The sequence below is a fragment of the Oncorhynchus kisutch genome, linkage group LG16 (assembly GCF_002021735.2).
Source record: "Oncorhynchus kisutch isolate 150728-3 linkage group LG16, Okis_V2, whole genome shotgun sequence".
NCBI lineage: Eukaryota > Metazoa > Chordata > Actinopteri > Salmoniformes > Salmonidae > Oncorhynchus > Oncorhynchus kisutch.
The window spans coordinates 15,071,742-15,091,993 of NC_034189.2; the positions used below are offsets into that span (position 1 = coordinate 15,071,742).

The 20,252-nt window shown below is 39.7% G+C and overlaps 1 protein-coding gene across 2 annotated transcripts; it reads right to left on the minus strand.

Annotated features, from left to right (window-relative positions):
- Nucleotides 1-7,958: 7,958 nt before the first annotated feature.
- LOC109887907 (butyrophilin subfamily 1 member A1-like) lies at nt 7,959-12,593 on the minus strand. Of its 2 annotated transcripts, none has more exons than XM_020479166.2 (9): nt 12,230-12,593; nt 10,878-11,168; nt 9,840-9,959; nt 9,698-9,724; nt 9,528-9,563; nt 9,386-9,412; nt 9,261-9,287; nt 9,121-9,150; nt 7,959-8,829 (listed from the first exon to the last, which is right to left on the minus strand). In XM_020479166.2, the coding sequence occupies exons 1-9, from the start codon at nt 12,468-12,470 to the stop codon at nt 8,303-8,305; spliced, it is 1,326 nt and encodes a 441-aa protein (XP_020334755.1). In that variant the 5' UTR covers nt 12,471-12,593; the 3' UTR covers nt 7,959-8,302. The 2 variants fall into 2 exon arrangements, with proteins under 2 accessions (XP_020334755.1, XP_020334756.1); XM_020479167.2 differs by having other exon boundaries at nt 10,878-11,190; nt 12,230-12,574.
- Nucleotides 12,594-20,252: the final 7,659 nt, after the last annotated feature.

The following is a 20,252-nucleotide window of genomic DNA, read 5'->3' on the forward strand; positions in this document are numbered from 1 at the left end:
CCGGTACGTTCCATCATGTACCGGTATAGTTTGGTGCAATCCCCCACCTGTCCAAGATCCTCTTGTGGCAGGGAGGAGACTGTGCGCCATGTCTTTTGGGACTGTGCCTTTGCCGGAGTAGTATGGGCTAGGGCACGGGTGTTGTTAGGTTTGGTAAGGGGGGATTTTGTATTGACGTGGGCCAGGTTAGAGAGAGGTGTAGGGAGAGCGAGAGGGACGGATAGGGACAGGTTTCTGCTCTGGCTTCTCATGAGTCTCTTTAAACGGGGGCTGTGGGAAGCCAGGCAGAACATGGTGAAGACAGGGAGAGACTGGGGGTTGGAAGGGATAGTGAGGAGGGTGGAAGGAGATTTGAGGGGGAGGATGAAGAGGGAGGAGAGGAAGTGGGGGCAGCATGCTGCTCGGGAGAGGTGGAAGGGGGGTTTAGGGCTGGGTGTCATTTAGATTTGTAAGGGGATAGATTAGGGACGGGGAGATGGGGAAAGGTAGTTTGTAGGGTGACGGGGAGGGAAGATGCTCCCCTGAGGTTTTGTTTGGGTTTTTTGTTTAGTTAAATTAAAATACCATTGTTGGAGTATGTATGAAAATTATGAGTTGTAAAGAATGAATGGTATTGAAGGTAATAAATAATTTTTTATAAGAATAAAAAAAATGGCTGTATAGGTTTTCACGTTCCGTTTGTTGTTTTTGTATTGTTCGTTTTTCATCATTATTAAACATGTATGTACCACGCTGCATTTTGGTCCGACTCTCCTTCGACGGAAGAAAACCGTAACAGCCGTTGAATTGCGACTCTACTTTGTCTCTATACTGACACTTAGCTTGTTTGATTTCCTTGAGGTGAGGAGGAATAGCTACACTGTTTGTATTCGGTCATGTTTCCGGTCACCTTGCCCTGGTTAAAAGCAGTGGTTCGTGCTTTCAGTTTCGTGCGAATCCTGCCATCAATCCACGGATTCTGGTTTGGGAATGTTTTAGTAGTTGCTATGGGAGCGACATCGCCGAAGCTGGAAGCAACAAAATGGAGTTGTGGTCAGCTTTTCTGAAAGAAGGGCTGGGGAGGGCCTTATATGCATTGCAGAAGTTAGAATAACAATGATCCAGAGTTTTACCAGCCCTGGTACGATATATCGATATTCTGATAGAATTTAGGGAGTCTTGTTTTCAGATTAGCATTGTTAAAATCCCAATGCAGCCTCAGGATATATGATTTCCAGTTTACATTGAGTCAAATTAAGTTTGGTCAGGGCCATCGATGTGTCTGCTTGGGGGGGAATATATGCGGCTGTGATTATAATCGAAGAGAATTCCCTTGGTAGATAATGCAGTCGACATTTGATTGTGAGGAATTCTAAGTCAGGTGAACAGAAGGACTTGAGTTCCTGTATGTTGCTATGATCACACCGCATCTCGTTAATCATAAGGCATACCCCCCCGCCCCTCTTCTTAGCAGAAAGATGCTTGTTTCTGTCGGTGCAATGCGTAAAGAAACGCGCTGGCTGTACTGACTCCGATAGCGTTTCTCGACTGAGCCATGTTTCCGTGAAGCAAAGAATGTTACAGTCTCTGATGTCCCTCTGGAATGCTACCCGTACTTGGATTTCATTAACCTTGTTGTCAAGAGACTGGACATTGGCGAGTGGTATGCTCTTGAATGGTGCGCAATGTGCCCGTCTATGGTGCCTGACCAGAAGACTGCTCTGTCTACCCCTTTTACGGCATTGTTTTGGTTCACCCGCTGGGATCCGATCCATTGTGCTGGGTGGTGGGCAAAACAGAGGATCCGCTTTGGGAAAGTCGTATTCCTGGTCGTAATGATGGTGAGTTGACGTTGCTCTTATATCCAATAGTTCCTCCCGACTGTATGTAATAAAACCTAAGATTACCTGGGGTACCAATGTAAGAAATAACACACACACAAAAAAAAAATACTGCATAGTTTCCTAAGAACGCAAAGCGAGGCGGGCATCTAAGTCGGCGCCGGAAGTTAAGTGTGTGTTGTGTAGTAAGCTGTTAGTAGCCCATGTGCCTCACCCCAATAATTTGGTCCCTTTCCCATTCATAAGTTAGCCTACTGTTCTGACTTGGTGGTGCACATGTAGCCTATAGTCTGTTTTAGAGAAATGTGATCATAGAATATTGTAAGAGCTTTCATTATCTGCTTATATGCCCCCTTTATTTATCCTACGGTTATGACTATGTGTACAAGGAGAACACTGTAAGACCGGCCCACGTTCTGAATTCTGTAGATGTACATTTCAAAAGTGCTGAACAAATAGTTATGCTGACTACGTCCATCCTAGCTTGCTCATTAATATCTTAATCGAAATAAGACTGCGTGTTATCGGCTTGTCATCCCATTGTGCCATAGTTTGTACATCTCAATTGTGAGTAGAAACCAGGCAAGTCAGTTTAAGCAAGTTAGCAATTCAGCTTTGTTGTTTTAAAAGGCAGTAAATGAGGTTGAATGAACTGTTTCACTGCCAGACAATGCTCTGCTGATAGCCAGGTGTAACAGTGGTAAGGTTTTGGGACTGCAGTTGGGACTCTGCTGTTGGGACAGCTTTATGTAGGCCCTAACAGTTGTGTGTATGTGCAGTTTGTCACTGTTATAGTGCAATTAACGTATTGTTTAGTGTTGTGTAGTGACTTTGATAGCATGCAACCCCTAAAATCACCACTGGTCTCTTCATTACTACAGTGTGATGAAAATCTTTGACTATTTTTACCAGAATTTTATCAGCTCTTCAACCAAAATCTAATATTAGATAAAGGGAACATAAGTGAACAAGTTACACAACAATGATATACTTATTTCATGTATTTCATAAAAAAAGTTAAGCAACACCCCTTTGCCCCTGTGTGAAAAAGTAATCGCCCCCTTACACTCAATAACTGGTTGTGCCACCTTTAGCAACAATAACTCCAACCAAAAGCTTCCTGTAGTTGATCAGTCTCTCATGTTACTGTAGAGGAATGTTGGCCCACTCTTCCATGCAGAACTGCTTTAACTCAGCCACATTTGTGGGTTTTCAAGCATGAACTGCTTATTTCAAGTCTTGCAACATCTCAATTGTGATTAGGTCTGAACTTTGACTAGGCCATTCCAAAACAACAAATGTGTTGCTTTTTAGCCATTTTCGCATAGACTTGATTGTGTTTTTGGATCATTGTCTTGCTACATGACCCAGCATTGATTAAGCTTCAGCTTCAACTCACAGACGGACGGCCTGACATTCTCTTGTGGAATTATCTGATACATAGCAGAAATCGTGGTTTCTTCTATTAAGGCAAGTCATCCAGGTCCTGAGGCAGTAAAGCATCCCCAAACCACACTATCACCACCATGCTTGACCATTGGTATAAGGTTCTTCCTGTGGAATGCAGTGTATGGTTTTTGCCATGCATAATGGAACCCATCTCGTCCAAAAAGTTATACTTTTGAGTTTCACCATGAGTGAAATGTGATCTAGTCCTCTCTCTCTTTCCTGTCTCTCTCCTTCTCTCTCCATTTGAATTGTAATTTCCTTACCTAAGTCCCAAAGGCCAAAGTACACACACACACACGCACACCCACACACACACACTTCAGCTTGTACATGACCCTCTCTCTTAATATCATTCCCAAACATCCATGTCACAGAAGAGGAGTGTGATTTCTGTTTGTTCCAACAGAATGACAGCCTGAGGTGGTTCAACTCTGTCTAGCTGTGTGGAGTGGGTGTAATAAATATCCGAAATAAGGTTTTTGGTGCTATTTTCACAAGTACATGGCGATTTTGTTTAAACTCTAACTCTAACACTTGTAATGCCCCTGTCTTATGTCCAGAACCTTTAATTGCACATTAATTGAGGTTTCACACATCTTTCACCCCTGAGCCATTCATGCAAAATATGTTTTCTATGGAATACAATGAGAACATTTAGTTTAGTCACCAATAAATCAGATAATGATAGTCTCACCATCAAGTCCAACAGCAAAGGACACAAGATACATATACAAAAACAATATTTTTGAAGTGCTGAATAGAACAAATAGTAAATAGATAAATACTTTTCCATACAGTATTTGAATAAAACTTAACATGCACAATTTTGTATCCAATGGCAGGTTATGAGGATGTTGAGATGTGTCAGTCTTACAGTTTCATTATCCTTATAAAATACAGACTTAGGACAAATAATCATAAATATGGGTATTGTAAAGCAGTTGGCAAATGTAAAAAAGTATCATGGTGTTGTATTCCATTTCTTCCCTGTGCAACATTGTACAAGATCACATTTTCAACATGACTGATGCAGCACTGCCTGTCTCTCTGCTAGAAATGAATCTTCCCTGAACTTTGTTTTCAGGGTGTCCATACCCAAGGGGTATACGTAAGACACAACCAGCATGTTAACATTAGCTAGATAGTTAGTTATTTGTTTCAACACACCTATGAGTAGTTCCTTTTCAATGTAAACAACAGCTAGCTTATTATTGTTAGCAAGCACCACTAATTGTATAATGCTAGCTGGATAATTCAACAACTAGATAGCTAGGCCTTCTATAGGCCTAAACCCCAAATGAAAGAAATCATGATAATGATGATAGCAGATTCCCACAACGTCTCAGACTCCAGGATGGGAAAATGCTAACAAGAAACAGAACAAGACACAGAAGGGACCCATGAGACCCTATGTTGCATTTTTAATAGTTAATGTTTTGTCAATTTATATTCTGACTTGTAATATTAAAAAGGGAAGAAAAAGACAATCCCGTTTTCGCCATATCGGATGCAGCTGAGAATAAACAAAATGATTGATTGGTGAATTTAATGGAAATTTGCAATTTTGTAACAAGCATGTTGACAAGCATTTAGTGTAACACCTCTGTAATTACAGACCACAATTACCACCAGTTACATGTTGTTATCACAGTGTAACTTTGAGTTGTTTCAAATTAACTGCAATACTTGTTACAGTGTAATTGCACATGTTATTACACTGTCAAAAGGACCCCTTAAATGAAGTGTTACTGAGGGAACGTAGGTCACAGTTTGAACTTAGAGCCTGTTTTGTTGATATCCTGTGGTGTGCCGTAGGGATCAATAAGTGGACCTTTGTTTTTCATAATCTATATCAATGACCTTGTGTGACAGTATTCCGTCCCTTTCCTCGCCCCTACCTAGGTTCGAACCAGAGACCCTCTGCACACATTCACAACGGTCACCATCAAAGCACCATTACCCATCGCTCCACAAAAGCCACGGCCCTTGTAGAGCAAGTGAAACAACTACTTAAAGGCCTCAGAGCGAGTGACGTCACCGATTTGAAGCACTACTAGCGCGCATCGCTAACTAGCTAGCCATTTCACATAGGTTACACTTGCTGCTATGTCTTCTAAAGTACTTCCCATTTTCTTTGCTGATGACCTCAATTTGATTTTACCACACAAAAATGTTTAATGAAGCAAACTGGGGTATGGACACATTTTCTGAATGGTTCCAGGTAAACAAATGATCTTCAAATGTATTCACTAGTAAGTATAAGAATAAAAAATATATTAAAAAAATTAGATAAGAGGCTCTCAATTGTTGGGAATGAAATGGAACAAGTCACATCCACTAGATTCCTCTGAGTTCTAATTGATGAAAAGTCATACTGGAAAGATCATATTCAATTTGTCTGTAGCAGTGTTGAAATATGTTGGTTTCATCAGAAAGATTTGTGATTTGGTTCATCAGGCTTGCTTCCTAACTCTATACTATAGTTTAATTTATCCATATCTCAATTACTGTAATAATATTGTCTGGGCCACCTACACAACTGACTCATCATACAAAAAATTCATTTGCAAGACTATCCACCCTCTCTAATTACCTGGCTCCATCTGCACCTTTGTTTAAAAAAACTCAATATCATCTCCATTTACGACATTCCTACCAATCCTCGACTTCGGCGATGTCATCTACAAAATTGCTTCCAACACTCTACTCAGATAAACTGCATCCAGTTATCACAGTGCCATCCGTTTTGTCACTAAAGCACCTTATACCACCCACCACTGCGACTTGTATGCTCTAGTCGGCTGGCCCTCGCTACATATTCGTCGCCAGACCCACTGGCTCCAGGTCATCTACAAGTCCATGCTAGGTAAAGCTCCGCCTTATCTCAGTTCACTGGTCATGATGGCAACACCCATCCGTAGCACGCGCTCCAGCAGGTGTATCTCACTGATCATCCCTAAAGCCAACACCTCATTTGGCCGCCTTTCGTTCCAGTTCTCTGCGGCCTGTGACTGGAACGAATTGCAAAAATCGCTGAAGTTGGAGACTTTTATCTCCCTCACCAACTTCAAACATCTGCTATCTGAGCAGCTAACCGATCGCTGCAGCTGTACATACTCTATCGGTAAATAGCCCACCCATTTTTACCTACCTCATCCCAATACTGTTTTTATTTATTTACTTTTCTGCTCTTTTGCACACCAATATCTCTACCTGTACATGACCATCTGATCATTTATCACTCCAGTGTTAATCTGCAAAATTGTAATTATTCGCCTACCCCCTCATGCCTTTTGAACACAATGTATATAGACTCCCCTTTTTTTCTACTGTGTTATTGACTTGTTAATTGTTTACTCCATGTGTAACTCTGTGTTGTCTGTTCACACTGCTATGCTTTATCTTGGCCAGGTCGCCGTTGAAAATGAGAACTTGTTCTCAACTAGCCTACCTGGTTAAATAAAGGTTAAATAAAAAATAAAATAAAAATGAATGTACGCCAATTATCATCTACAAATATTAATTCCTCACAGACAGTTTACCTAAACTCTTCAATGGATTTTGAGGTAATTCTGAAATCTATGTATATAACACAAGACTGTGATAATCTTCACCCTCCTCTCTGCAGCACCTCACGTAGTCAATTCACCATACTGTGGAATTCTTATCAAAACATCATCAACCCTCAATGACTTCAAGTGAACACTATCCAATAATCCCCTCAATGTAGCTTATCTCTCTCTCTCTCACACTTTTTCTCACACTTTTTCTTGTAAACTGAGTATATAATTTATAATTAATATTCTTTGTTTAACTGATTGAGCAAACTTGTATTTTTGTACTTATATTTTGTGGTGTTTTCATATCAGCACTTTGGGTCTTCCAACCTGCATCAGTGTTATATATTTCACTTATTTTCTTTGGTGCGAATAAATAAAACCTGTAAACCTAAACCACCCTGGAACAATGATGCAAAACCAATCACAATTTTGTCCGTCACGGCAACGTAGAAAAACATAATTGATTACAGCTGTCAACAGCATATTGTGTTACAAAGCTATGTGAATAATTTTCCAATAGGTAATATCAACAAATGTGGATTAATTTGTATGATCCTTTGCTGTCATCAAACCAGGCATCTACGCTGTGTTCCATTATCTGTATTAATATATTATTCATTCATTATTTCAATAGTTTATTTTGTGACATTAAACTCGCATTTTTGTTTTAAAACATAAAAAATACAAGATCTTATTTGGTATCTGGATGTGGATCTATTGATGACTAGGATTGAGAAACAACTAGCTTCTACTGGCTAATAGGAAGTTGTTTTAACAAGTTTGGTAACGAGCCGTCACATTAAAAACACTATCTTGGTCACTTTGAAGATAATAATCTTTACAATGACCAAGAATGCAAGCTAGTTAGCCAGAGACACACAATATATTGACCCAGTGAAGCCTGTAGTTAGTTGTCCAGTGTAACATCTAGTTGGACCATATTATCATTACAGATATTTCTACCAACATGATAGTTCAAACAGTCTCGGATATAAAGTGATTATATGATTTGTTTTAAAAATAACTATGGCTATACAATATGAACATTAAAATATGATAAATGAATGAGACAAAACGGAATACGTTAGTCTATACATCATTACAGCAAGGGATACTCACTTTACAAACATTGAGTATATACAGAATCAGAACAGAGATTTTAATAGATGTATACAGTTACATCTAAACATTAGAACACAGTACAGCTATGAAAAAGGGGAAAACATTCCATCTCACACTCAGATCAATTTGTCTGTGACAAAATAAGTAAAAGTAACTAAAAGTAACTCAATCTTAACAAAGTGAATAATAGCTAAAGCTAAATAATTACTCAAACAATGGAAGATAATCTGGATTGCACTCCACACATCAATCATTTTCTCCATGGTCAATTTAAACCAGAGAGTTTTGGGGTACTAAAGACAGAATAAAAAATGCTATGGCCTTGCCTGACAACTGCAATCTTTTATAGGTTCACTTTTCAGCTCGAGGGATGGGTGAGATTTTGAGTTCCTCTGTACAACCAATCAAAGGACCAAAGAACGGATAGAGTGTCTTATCAAATCTTCCAAGGAAGGAGTGGATGTGGCATTTCTTCTCAACGTTGAAAAACACTATCTTTCCCTCCTCATAGTCCACTAACACCCCCAGCTTTCCAGGTTTCAGTTCAATGGGAAGGACAATAGAAGACCTGTCAACTGTTTTCAATACACCGTTTTCCAAACGTATGCTCCAATAGCCATTCTCTGGAATCATTGGTGTGTTGTTTCTGTTCTCTGGGTCCTGTGCGACTCCAACACTCCACTGGCTCTTCTCCCCCAGGTCAACCTCCCAGTAATGTGTGCCTATATCATATCCCTCCATTCCCAAGACACACTGCTTTTCCTCAAATCTCTTCTCAGTGCCCCTTTCTCTCCGTAGGTCTCCAAACTTGACACATTTTTTATCGTCAGATACAGTGAGTTTGGGGTGTGCGGTGTCAGGGTCCAGAGTCACATCCACTGAAAGAAATACATGTTTGACAAAGCTATAACCGTTGAAAAAAGCTATAACACTTGACTGTTGAAAAAAGCTATAACACTTAACAGTTGAAAAAAGCTATAACACTTGACAGTTGAAATGAACCTGGTGTGTGCTAGACATTTGTCCAAAAGTAATATATGTAGTAAATATGTAAGTTGTCTCTTCAAATACATTGTGTGTGTGTGTGTGTGTGTGTGTGTGTGTGTGTGTGTGTGTGTGTGTGTGTGTGTGTGTGTGTGTGTGTGTGTGTGTGTGTACGCGCGTGTTACCTGCATGATGATACACCATTAAGGTCCAAACTGTATAGAAAGAGGTAATTCATGTTTTACATAATGGGTCTCATGAACAAAACTATATGGGATATAATAAAATGATTTCACATTGACTTGGGAAAAGAGCATATAGTTACCGGTGTCTGGAATTGTTCCAGTTATTCCTGTGTTGATACAAAATGGATTTTTACTGTACATTATTCTGCATTTGACATTAATGAACCAAATAATGTTACATCTATGTATACCATGTTATACATACCCAATAGCTGATTCTTTTTGGTGAGTTCTGTAAGAGGAACATCGTTAATCTTTCTGAGAAAATCAATATGAAACCATACAAAGATTGAGTGAAACCGAGCTTAATACTTCATATATTAATATTGAGGATGGATTTTAGATACCTTTCTTCTTCTCTTTTAGTTCTGCTATGACTTCATCTGTATTGATGAACAGTAAAGAAAAAACATTCTGTTAAACTTTGGGATTTTGAATACTACAGATCTGTTCATTAAATTAATTATTGATACGTTAAATAAGTGAGTTTAATGAAAGTAGACATTTTTGATCTTACCAATAGGCTTCAGTTTCTCCTGAATATCTGGAAGTTAAAAACATATCTCTTAAATGAAATGATCAGTGAAACCCTTATGTGAATAGAGATGTTCAAGAGAAATACTACATTCGTTCTTATTAAAATAGAAAGAGAGACCAACCTCTTTTCTGGTGCATGACAAAGAGGACAGATGCTGTGATACACACCAGTGCCAGAAACACAGGAATCACAAATGCAGCGATGTAGACGCGGTCAGGGAGACTGCTGAGGTAGAACTCCTCTGTAACAAGATTCAATCAGGGTCAGAGGTAAGTTTTGGGTGCAATTTCCTAAATATCTAAGGTTAAAAAAGACTCTAGATTAACATTACCCAACTATACTGAACAAAAATATAAATGCAACAATTTCAATGATTTTACTGAGTTACAGTTCATATGAGGAAATCAGTCAATTTGAATAATGCTCACAAACAGGGATGTAAATAGATTTGTGCGCAGAATTTGAGAGAAATAAGCTTTTTGTGCGTATGGAAAATTGATTTTTATTTCAGCTCATGAAACATGAGACAAACTTTACATATTGTATTTATATTCATGTTCAGTGTATATACTGGATCCTGATTGATGATTGGGTTTAGAAACATTCATGGCACCCTGGTGATGTTCCTTGGTTTAGGAATCATGCTTCATGTTCTGGTTTAAACTTGCCTGTTTTTACAGACGTCAATAACTGTAGATACTTCACTCTAAAATAAAGGTTTGTCAAATGTTTTCAGAACTCAAACGTGGTGTAATGCTGTGGTAACTCCACGCCCTAGCAAACCTCTGCATAGGAAGCTGCTTGACCCACAGTCTGCAATAATGCAATTAGGTAATGCCTATTTTCCTCATTCATTTGGTATTGCGGGCATATGACAGATGACCTGGAATGATTGACTCATTTTGATATTAGACACATTTTGAGGTCTATAGTGAAGCTCAGTTCTCCCTAGACCCAGTTGTTCCCATGGGTATGGATCTAATGTTACTTGGCAATGACCCTACAAAAAAATAAAAAGAGAACCCTGTACACAGCAGTACATCTAGATCATAAAAACAGAATCAAAGTCAAGGTCGATCATATGTCATATCAACAGTAGTTTACATTTTTTACACTTGTTTGTGGCTACTTGGCCCTACATTGTAGTGCCTAAACTCACCAGTCATCTGCAGTGATGCAGACTCCATCTTGGTTCCCCGGTCCTTTGACATTACCACACAGGTGACCCCCCCCAGTTGGTCCATCCCTATTCTCGTGTTACTGGTGATGGAGTACAGGACGCCCCCCTCCTTCTGTTTGGGTCTCTCTGTCTCTGCTGAGGTGATCTCCTTCCCAATGCTGTCTGTCCACAACATGTCAGGCTCTGGGTACCAGTTCTCTGAGCTACAGCTGAGCTGGATGAACACTCTGTGGTGCTTTCTCATGGAGATCCTGGGGACACTGCCCTGCTCTGATCACCAAGGATGGAATTACTGTATATACATCAAAAAGATATTCCAAAACTGATTTTATGTGGCTCTGCCAAGGCTAGTCTTGATCAAAAAGTTGTCAACAGACAAAACAAGAAAGTTCCTGCATAGTATCTGATTATTCTGAACTGCCTAATTTAAAAAATCTACGTCAGTTGTTGGCTTCTCTAAGATTCAGCATGTCAACATCTTCAGGAAAGAGTCAAAGATGAATCAGGTCTCTTTTACCAATTCTGTCTAAATTTGGTAAGAAACCATTGACAATAGAGTTCCACAGTAAGAGTCATTATACCTATAAAACCTAGCGATTAAACAGGCAAAGGGTTCTAATTGTTATTCCACCATACATTTTTCCCATAGAGGATTTTAGAAACACTTAAAATAAGGGCTGTGTTTCCTGTAGGCTTACCCTGGCATGACGTTTTGATAACAAGGTGGCTTTTATCAATGTATTTACCCCCAACAAATTAAATGCTACTTAGCTGCTAATGTGGCTATCATAAAGAATTACAAATGCCATGATGATCTGGACGACACTGCCGAATTGAGGCAAAGGTAATAATATTTTGATTAACTATCTAATGTTAGTTACATGTAGTAATACATTGGATACATTTCTTTAAATTGACAATTCTTTGAACTGTCTCGGGCAAGTTTTAAATTGACACAATACCTGTTAGCAAAAGGTGTCAGCTAGAGATGACTTGCAGGAGCTTGCAGGGATTTGTAGTCTTGCATGAGGTCTACTTTGATGCTAATTAGCATTTTTGAATCTGAGATTAAATAGAGCCGAATATATTGATAAAAGTCACCTTTTCCGAAAGAGATTTACATTGTAAATCAATTTGTTATGCCAGGGTTAGCCTACACAAAACACATCCCTTAATTTAAGTGTTTCTAATATCCCCTTAGGGAAAAATGAATGGTGGAAAAACGATTGGAAGCATTTCCCTGTTTTACCGCTAGGTTTTATGGGTATTATTACACCACCACTGTGGGTCTCTATTGGATAATTGTTAGGCTCTTGATAAGCTTTGGTTACTTGTAACTTGAAGCGCAACAGCTGGTTCCTGGATCCAATCCAAGTGGCTGGCTTGGCATTTGTAGCGTCCCCTATCTGACACCTTGACATTCTTCAACAGCAGCGATAAGTTGCCTCTTTCCAGCTCCTGCGTGAACAGACTCACTCTGCCCTTATAGCCCTCCCCCTCTTCCCCCGTTCTGCTCTTATACAAATACAGGGGGTTAGTGAAGTCTCCCTCCTTAAACCACCTGATATCCATGGCAACAGCACTACTTTGAGGAGAGAGATGACAGGGAAGGATGATGTCATCACCAGCAGATGCAACTACAGGGTCAGGAGGGACTATGAGGCTGAGGTCTGGAGGGAGAGAGGAGGAGAGGAGAAAGTGTTACAGAAGGTGGGAAGAATGGGGTTTGAAGGTCACAAAGATAAGAGCGGCTCATATTGATCACAAAGACAGTTACATCTTTACAGTTATCTTTTACCAGTGCTAAACCATCAGTGCCCCAAATATAATTGGATCCCTTGATAAAGATGAGCAAAAAGCCTGAATAAAATAAATAATACAAATACTGATCTACAGATGTAGGACCTTAAATTGATCACTCTTTTGTTACAATAATTTTCCCGCAATGCAGGAAATGCAAACGTATAGTTTATTTGAGTAAAAAAATGCTTCTAAAGTTTGTAATTTCCACTTTGAAGTTTCAAACTTGATTTTCCCCTAACAAAAAATGTATCACCCTCCACAAAATTGTTAATAAATTATCATCTACATAATAATTCACATTTCCTTTTGCTGCACAATAGTATTTTCCTGCTGTAGGAAACTGGCTCTAATTAAGATCCTAAATCTGTGTCACACCCTGACCATAGTTTGCTTTGTATGTTTCTATGTTTTGTTTGGTCAGGGTGTGATCTGAGTGGGCATTCTATGTTACATGTCTAGTTTGTCTATTTCTATGTTTGGCCTGATATGGTTCTCAATCAGAGGCAGGTGTTAGTCATTGTCTCTGATTGGGAACCATATTTAGGTAGCCTGTTTGGTGTTGGGTTTTGTGGGTGATTGTTCCTGTCTCTGTGTTTGCACCAGATAGGGCTGTTTAGGTTTTCTCACGTTTATTGTTTTGTTAGTCTATTCATGTATAGTTTTCTTCATTAAAGAACCATTAATAGAAACCACGCTGCATTTTGGTCCGCCTCTCCTTCAACTCAAGAAAACCGTTACAATCTGTATATTTTAAGCAAAAAATACAATTATTTAATACTAATACATTAGCTCAGAGAAAGTAAGTAATATATACAGTATTTTTTTTTTTATATGAGATGGAAATAGAGGTCTTTGTCACGTGAAAATCTATAACAAAGTCCACACAATAGGCAAATAATGATGACAAGACTAAAACAAATAAATGACAACTGTTACTGAGTAACTTCTGAGTGAGTAGCAGTCTTTTTGTGTATTAACCAATAACAGGACGCTGGTATCAGGACAACTAAGGTACAGCCTTGTTCAATGTTAAACCAAATACTCATTTCACATCTAATGTCTATTCTACATAAGCCTTTCTCTAAATGACTCTGCTGCACTGTTCATTCGAAGGCCAAACTCACTGCTGGTGTAAGTCCTCTATTTTTGTGTGATATGACCATAGCACTGGTTCCAATCCAAGTGCCAATGCAGTTTAGCATTTAACTCCAGGCGGTGCTATGGTTAGATTACATAAAAATACAATGCACACCAGTGGTTGGTTTGGTCTTTGAAAGAACAATGGATATAAAGGAAATATGTAACCCATTGTGGTGGATCTTTGATGTTATGGGGCTATTTTGCTTCCATTGCTCCTTGGGCCCTTGTTAAGATCAACGTCATCATTAACTTTAAGAAGTACCAGGACATTTTTGCTAAAAACCTGGTTGCTGATACTTGACCACAAGTGGATCTTCCAGCAAGACAATAACCCCAAGCACACATCAAAATCTACAAAGAAATTGTTAATTGAACACAAAATTAACCTTTTGCAATGGCCAATCCAGTTTTTGGACATGTACGCTATTGAAAACCAGTGGTTTGAATAGAAGAAACCAGGCCATAAACGCAGACAAAGGATACCTTACAAAATATCCACATGAATTTCACTTGTGATCACGTGATTTTATGTGGAGTTAATGTGATAACATGTGACAACATTTGAAGCAACAGGTGATGAAACTACATGTGAGAACATTACATGTTCATTACAATGCTTAGAACATTGTGTCATGGTCCACTGGAGATTTTTGTCTAGGTGTGCTGAAAATATGTTAAATCTAAAACAAGTTACTGCATTTTTTACAGCTAAGTTAAGGTGTTAATGGACATTAAACTGGGGTATGCTGATTACTGGGGACAACCTCACTTGGGACTGACAACCTCCTGGTTGATAACTACCTGAAGTTCCTGCTGCGCCACCAGGTCTGTGGATGTAAAGTAGATTGGCTATGTATATATTGCCAAGAATACCTTTTTGAACTTGGCCTAAAGTACTGTAAATACTGTACAACAACTTGAAGGTGTTACTTCTATAAAATGACAGTATGCTGCTGTATTCTCATTTCGATTAGTGTTAAACAAATATTGTACTGTGACCACACTTGGGCTCAGATTTGAACTTATAACCTCTTGATCAATAGCAGCCTGAAATGTTCTGCTATATGTCCTGCTACACAACTAGGTCTACGAGCCTGAACGAGACAAGAGCTACAGACTTAGTGGCAAGGAAACAGGTCTGGACTTTGATAAAAGCTGCCCAGAATCAAGTTAATAATTGTCAAATTATTGCCACCAACGTAACATCAATAGAAAACTAGCAGTGGTCAAGGACACTAGACCTAGAGGATACATGAATGCTCAAGCAATTTGAACGTGCAAACTATTGGTTGAGTGCATCATTGTTTCTGCATTACCACCACATCCATACTTCTTGCTTGGAATATGTATTAACACTCTGTCAAAGAACAAGGGCATGGTTAGGGTACAGTGTTGTTCCCTAGGGTACAAAAAACTCATAGGTAAACTTCACAGGTACACAAATGAACTCACATGGTAGAGTTCTGTACATTGTAGGTATAATTGGACATTTTTCCACCCAATATTTTAAATCTAAGGTACAACCACCACTGTGCTTTGATAGATGGGGACAATGTACTGTACTGTGGGGATAATTTACATATTTGGGGGCACGGTCCCAAGATGGCGTAGCAGTAAGTCGTCCTATCGTGTTGTGTCCCTGTATATATCGTTTCTTTTTCGTTTTTTACATATTTTTCTCCGCTTATCTCTTTAAAAACATTTTGCTAAACCTAAGCTTCCAAATACTGTCCTGCAACCCGACTCACCCAATGTAGCTATTTTTCCTAAAGTATTTATATTTACTTCGGAACCCCTCAACTGAAGCTAGCCAGCTAACCACCAGCTATGCTAGCGGTCTTCAGCTAACCGGTCATCAGCTAACCTTTAGTTCGGAAAGCTCTCGCCAGTTCGAACAACGCGACTCTAACCAGAGCATAACGGACCTATTTATTTTTCATCCCCGGATTCATCCCCGGATTCCCACCGCAAACAGAACATTTTTCAGCTGGATTTTTCAGCTGGATCTTCACAACTAGCTATCTAGCTAAACCGCAACCCCGGATGATTACTCCTGGCTAGCGTTTCCACCCACTTAGCTTGAAGCTAGCCCGGCCTGCGCACCTGTGCTACCACCGTAGCATACTCCTGAGCTACAATACCCGGGCCCACGACCGGTCTATCGATGTCACCGCATGAAGAGGAATAAACAGACTCGCCCCATCGCGACGTCCCCCAAAGGCTAACTCTCTAGCCCTCGCTATCTCCCTGCTTGCTAATTCGGCCTGCTAACTGCTAGCTTGTCCAGCTCCGGTCCGCTAACTGCTACCTTGTCTAGCCCGGGCCTACAAACTTTTAGCTTGTTAGCACAGGCCTGCTAACCGCCTGAATCGCCGCGTCCCAAAACTCTCACTGGACCCATATTTACTTTCTATCTCTTTTGACTTTTAATTTGTTTATACCTTCCGGAAACCTGCCTCACCCAATGTGATACGGAATTGCTATTATTTTTTATTTATTTTTAGAACACACTCAAGAACCTCAAGAAGCTAACCAGCTAACTAGCTACAAGCTATTTAGTCATTGTTAGTTTTTTAAAACCTGAATAACACTCGCCAGTCCAGCTTCCCTGCCCCATCCACCGCTGCCCCCTGGACACTGACCTCTTGGCTACATAGCTGATGCACGCTGGACTGTCCATTAATCACGGTACTCCATTCTGCTTGTTTGTTTTATCTGTTGGCCCCGTTGCCTAGTCTACGCCATTTTACCTGCTGTTGTTGTGCTAGCTGATTAGCTGTTGTCTCACCTACTGTTTTAGCTAGCTTTCCCAATTCAACACCTGTGATTACTGTATGCCTCGCTGTATGTCTCTCTCAAATGTCAATATGCCTTGTATACTGTTGTTCAGGTCAGTTATCATTGTTTTAGTTCACAATGGAGCCCCTAGTTCCACTCTTCATACCCCTGATAACTCCTTTGTCCCACCTCCCACACATGCGGTGACCTCACCCATTACTACCAGCATGTCCAGAGATACAACCTCTCTCATCATCACCCAGTGCCTGGGCTTACCTCCGCTGTACCCGCACCCCACCATACCCCTGTCTGCGCATTATGCCCTGAATATATTCTACCATGCCCAGAAACCTGCTCCTCTTATTCTCTGTCCCCAACGCTCTAGGCGACCAGTTTTGATAGCCTTTAGCCGCACCCTCATACTACTCCTTCTCTGTTCCGCGGGTGATGTGGAGGTAAACCCAGGCCCTGCATGTCCCCAGGCACCCTCATTTGTTGACTTCTGTGATCGAAAAAGCCTTGGTTTCATGCATGTCAACATCAGAAGCCTCCTCCCTAAGTTTGTTTTACTCACTGCTTTAGCACACTCTGCTAACCCTGATGTCCTTGCTGTGTCTGAATCCTGGCTCAGGAAGGCCACCAAAAATTCAGAGATTTCCATACCCAACTATAACATCTTCCGTCAAGATAGAACTGCCAAAGGGGGAGGAGTTGCAGTTTACTGCAGAGATAGCCTGCAAAGTAATGTCATACTTTCCAGGTCCATACCCAAACAGTTCGAAAAACTCAATATCATCTCCATTTACGACATTCCTACCAATCCTCGACTTCGGCGATGTCATCTACAAAATTGCTTCCAACACTCTACTCAGATAAACTGCATCCAGTTATCACAGTGCCATCCGTTTTGTCACTAAAGCACCTTATACCACCCACCACTGCGACTTGTATGCTCTAGTCGGCTGGCCCTCGCTACATATTCGTCGCCAGACCCACTGGCTCCAGGTCATCTACAAGTCCATGCTAGGTAAAGCTCCGCCTTATCTCAGTTCACTGGTCATGATGGCAACACCCATCCGTAGCACGCGCTCCAGCAGGTGTATCTCACTGATCATCCCTAAAGCCAACACCTCATTTGGCCGCCTTTCGTTCCAGTTCTCTGCGGCCTGTGACTGGAACGAATTGCAAAAATCGCTGAAGTTGGAGACTTTTATCTCCCTCACCAACTTCAAACATCTGCTATCTGAGCAGCTAACCGATCGCTGCAGCTGTACATACTCTATCGGTAAATAGCCCACCCATTTTTACCTACCTCATCCCAATACTGTTTTTATTTATTTACTTTTCTGCTCTTTTGCACACCAATATCTCTACCTGTACATGACCATCTGATCATTTATCACTCCAGTGTTAATCTGCAAAATTGTAATTATTCGCCTACCCCCTCATGCCTTTTGAACACAATGTATATAGACTCCCCTTTTTTTCTACTGTGTTATTGACTTGTTAATTGTTTACTCCATGTGTAACTCTGTGTTGTCTGTTCACACTGCTATGCTTTATCTTGGCCAGGTCGCCGTTGAAAATGAGAACTTGTTCTCAACTAGCCTACCTGGTTAAATAAAGGTTAAATAAAAAATAAAATAAAAATGAATGTACGCCAATTATCATCTACAAATATTAATTCCTCACAGACAGTTTACCTAAACTCTTCAATGGATTTTGAGGTAATTCTGAAATCTATGTATATAACACAAGACTGTGATAATCTTCACCCTCCTCTCTGCAGCACCTCACGTAGTCAATTCACCATACTGTGGAATTCTTATCAAAACATCATCAACCCTCAATGACTTCAAGTGAACACTATCCAATAATCCCCTCAATGTAGCTTATCTCTCTCTCTCTCACACTTTTTCTCACACTTTTTCTTGTAAACTGAGTATATAATTTATAATTTATAATTAATATTCTTTGTTTAACTGATTGAGCAAACTTGTATTTTTGTACTTATATTTTGTGGTGTTTTCATATCAGCACTTTGGGTCTTCCAACCTGCATCAGTGTTATATATTTCACTTATTTTCTTTGGTGCGAATAAATAAAACCTGTAAACCTAAACCACCCTGGAACAATGATGCAAAACCAATCACAATTTTGTCCGTCACGGCAACGTAGAAAAACATAATTGATTACAGCTGTCAACAGCATATTGTGTTACAAAGCTATGTGAATAATTTTCCAATAGGTAATATCAACAAATGTGGATTAATTTGTATGATCCTTTGCTGTCATCAAACCAGGCATCTACGCTGTGTTCCATTATCTGTATTAATATATTATTCATTCATTATTTCAATAGTTTATTTTGTGACATTAAACTCGCATTTTTGTTTTAAAACATAAAAAATACAAGATCTTATTTGGTATCTGGATGTGGATCTATTGATGACTAGGATTGAGAAACAACTAGCTTCTACTGGCTAATAGGAAGTTGTTTTAACAAGTTTGGTAACGAGCCGTCACATTAAAAACACTATCTTGGTCACTTTGAAGATAATAATCTTTACAATGACCAAGAATGCAAGCTAGTTAGCCAGAGACACACAATATATTGACCCAGTGAAGCCTGTAGTTAGTTGTCCAGTGTAACATCTAGTTGGACCATATTATCATTACAGATATTTCTACCAACATGATAGTTCAAACAGTCTCGGATATAAAGTGATTATATGATTTGTTTTAAAAATAACTATGGCTATACAATATGAACATTAAAATATGATAAATGAATGAGACAAAACGGAATACGTTAGTCTATACATCATTACAGCAAGGGATACTCACTTTACAAACATTGAGTATATACAGAATCAGAACAGAGATTTTAATAGATGTATACAGTTACATCTAAACATTAGAACACAGTACAGCTATGAAAAAGGGGAAAACATTCCATCTCACACTCAGATCAATTTGTCTGTGACAAAATAAGTAAAAGTAACTAAAAGTAACTCAATCTTAACAAAGTGAATAATAGCTAAAGCTAAATAATTACTCAAACAATGGAAGATAATCTGGATTGCACTCCACACATCAATCATTTTCTCCATGGTCAATTTAAACCAGAGAGTTTTGGGGTACTAAAGACAGAATAAAAAATGCTATGGCCTTGCCTGACAACTGCAATCTTTTATAGGTTCACTTTTCAGCTCGAGGGATGGGTGAGATTTTGAGTTCCTCTGTACAACCAATCAAAGGACCAAAGAACGGATAGAGTGTCTTATCAAATCTTCCAAGGAAGGAGTGGATGTGGCATTTCTTCTCAACGTTGAAAAACACTATCTTTCCCTCCTCATAGTCCACTAACACCCCCAGCTTTCCAGGTTTCAGTTCAATGGGAAGGACAATAGAAGACCTGTCAACTGTTTTCAATACACCGTTTTCCAAACGTATGCTCCAATAGCCATTCTCTGGAATCATTGGTGTGTTGTTTCTGTTCTCTGGGTCCTGTGCGACTCCAACACTCCACTGGCTCTTCTCCCCCAGGTCAACCTCCCAGTAATGTGTGCCTATATCATATCCCTCCATTCCCAAGACACACTGCTTTTCCTCTCTCTTCTCTGCCCCTTT

Coding starts and splice junctions, on each gene's coding strand:
- LOC109887907 (XM_020479166.2), bottom strand. CDS start 12,470: ATGGATATCAGGTGGTTTAAGGAGGGAGACTTCACTAACCCCCTGTAT. Junction 11,169..12,229: donor TGTTGCGCTTCAAGTTACAA/GTAACCAAAGCT, acceptor CTTGGTGATCAG/AGCAGGGCAGTGTCCCCAGG. Junction 9,413..9,527: donor ACTAAAAGAGAAGAAGAAAG/GTATCTAAAATC, acceptor TTCCTCTTACAG/AACTCACCAAAAAGAATCAG.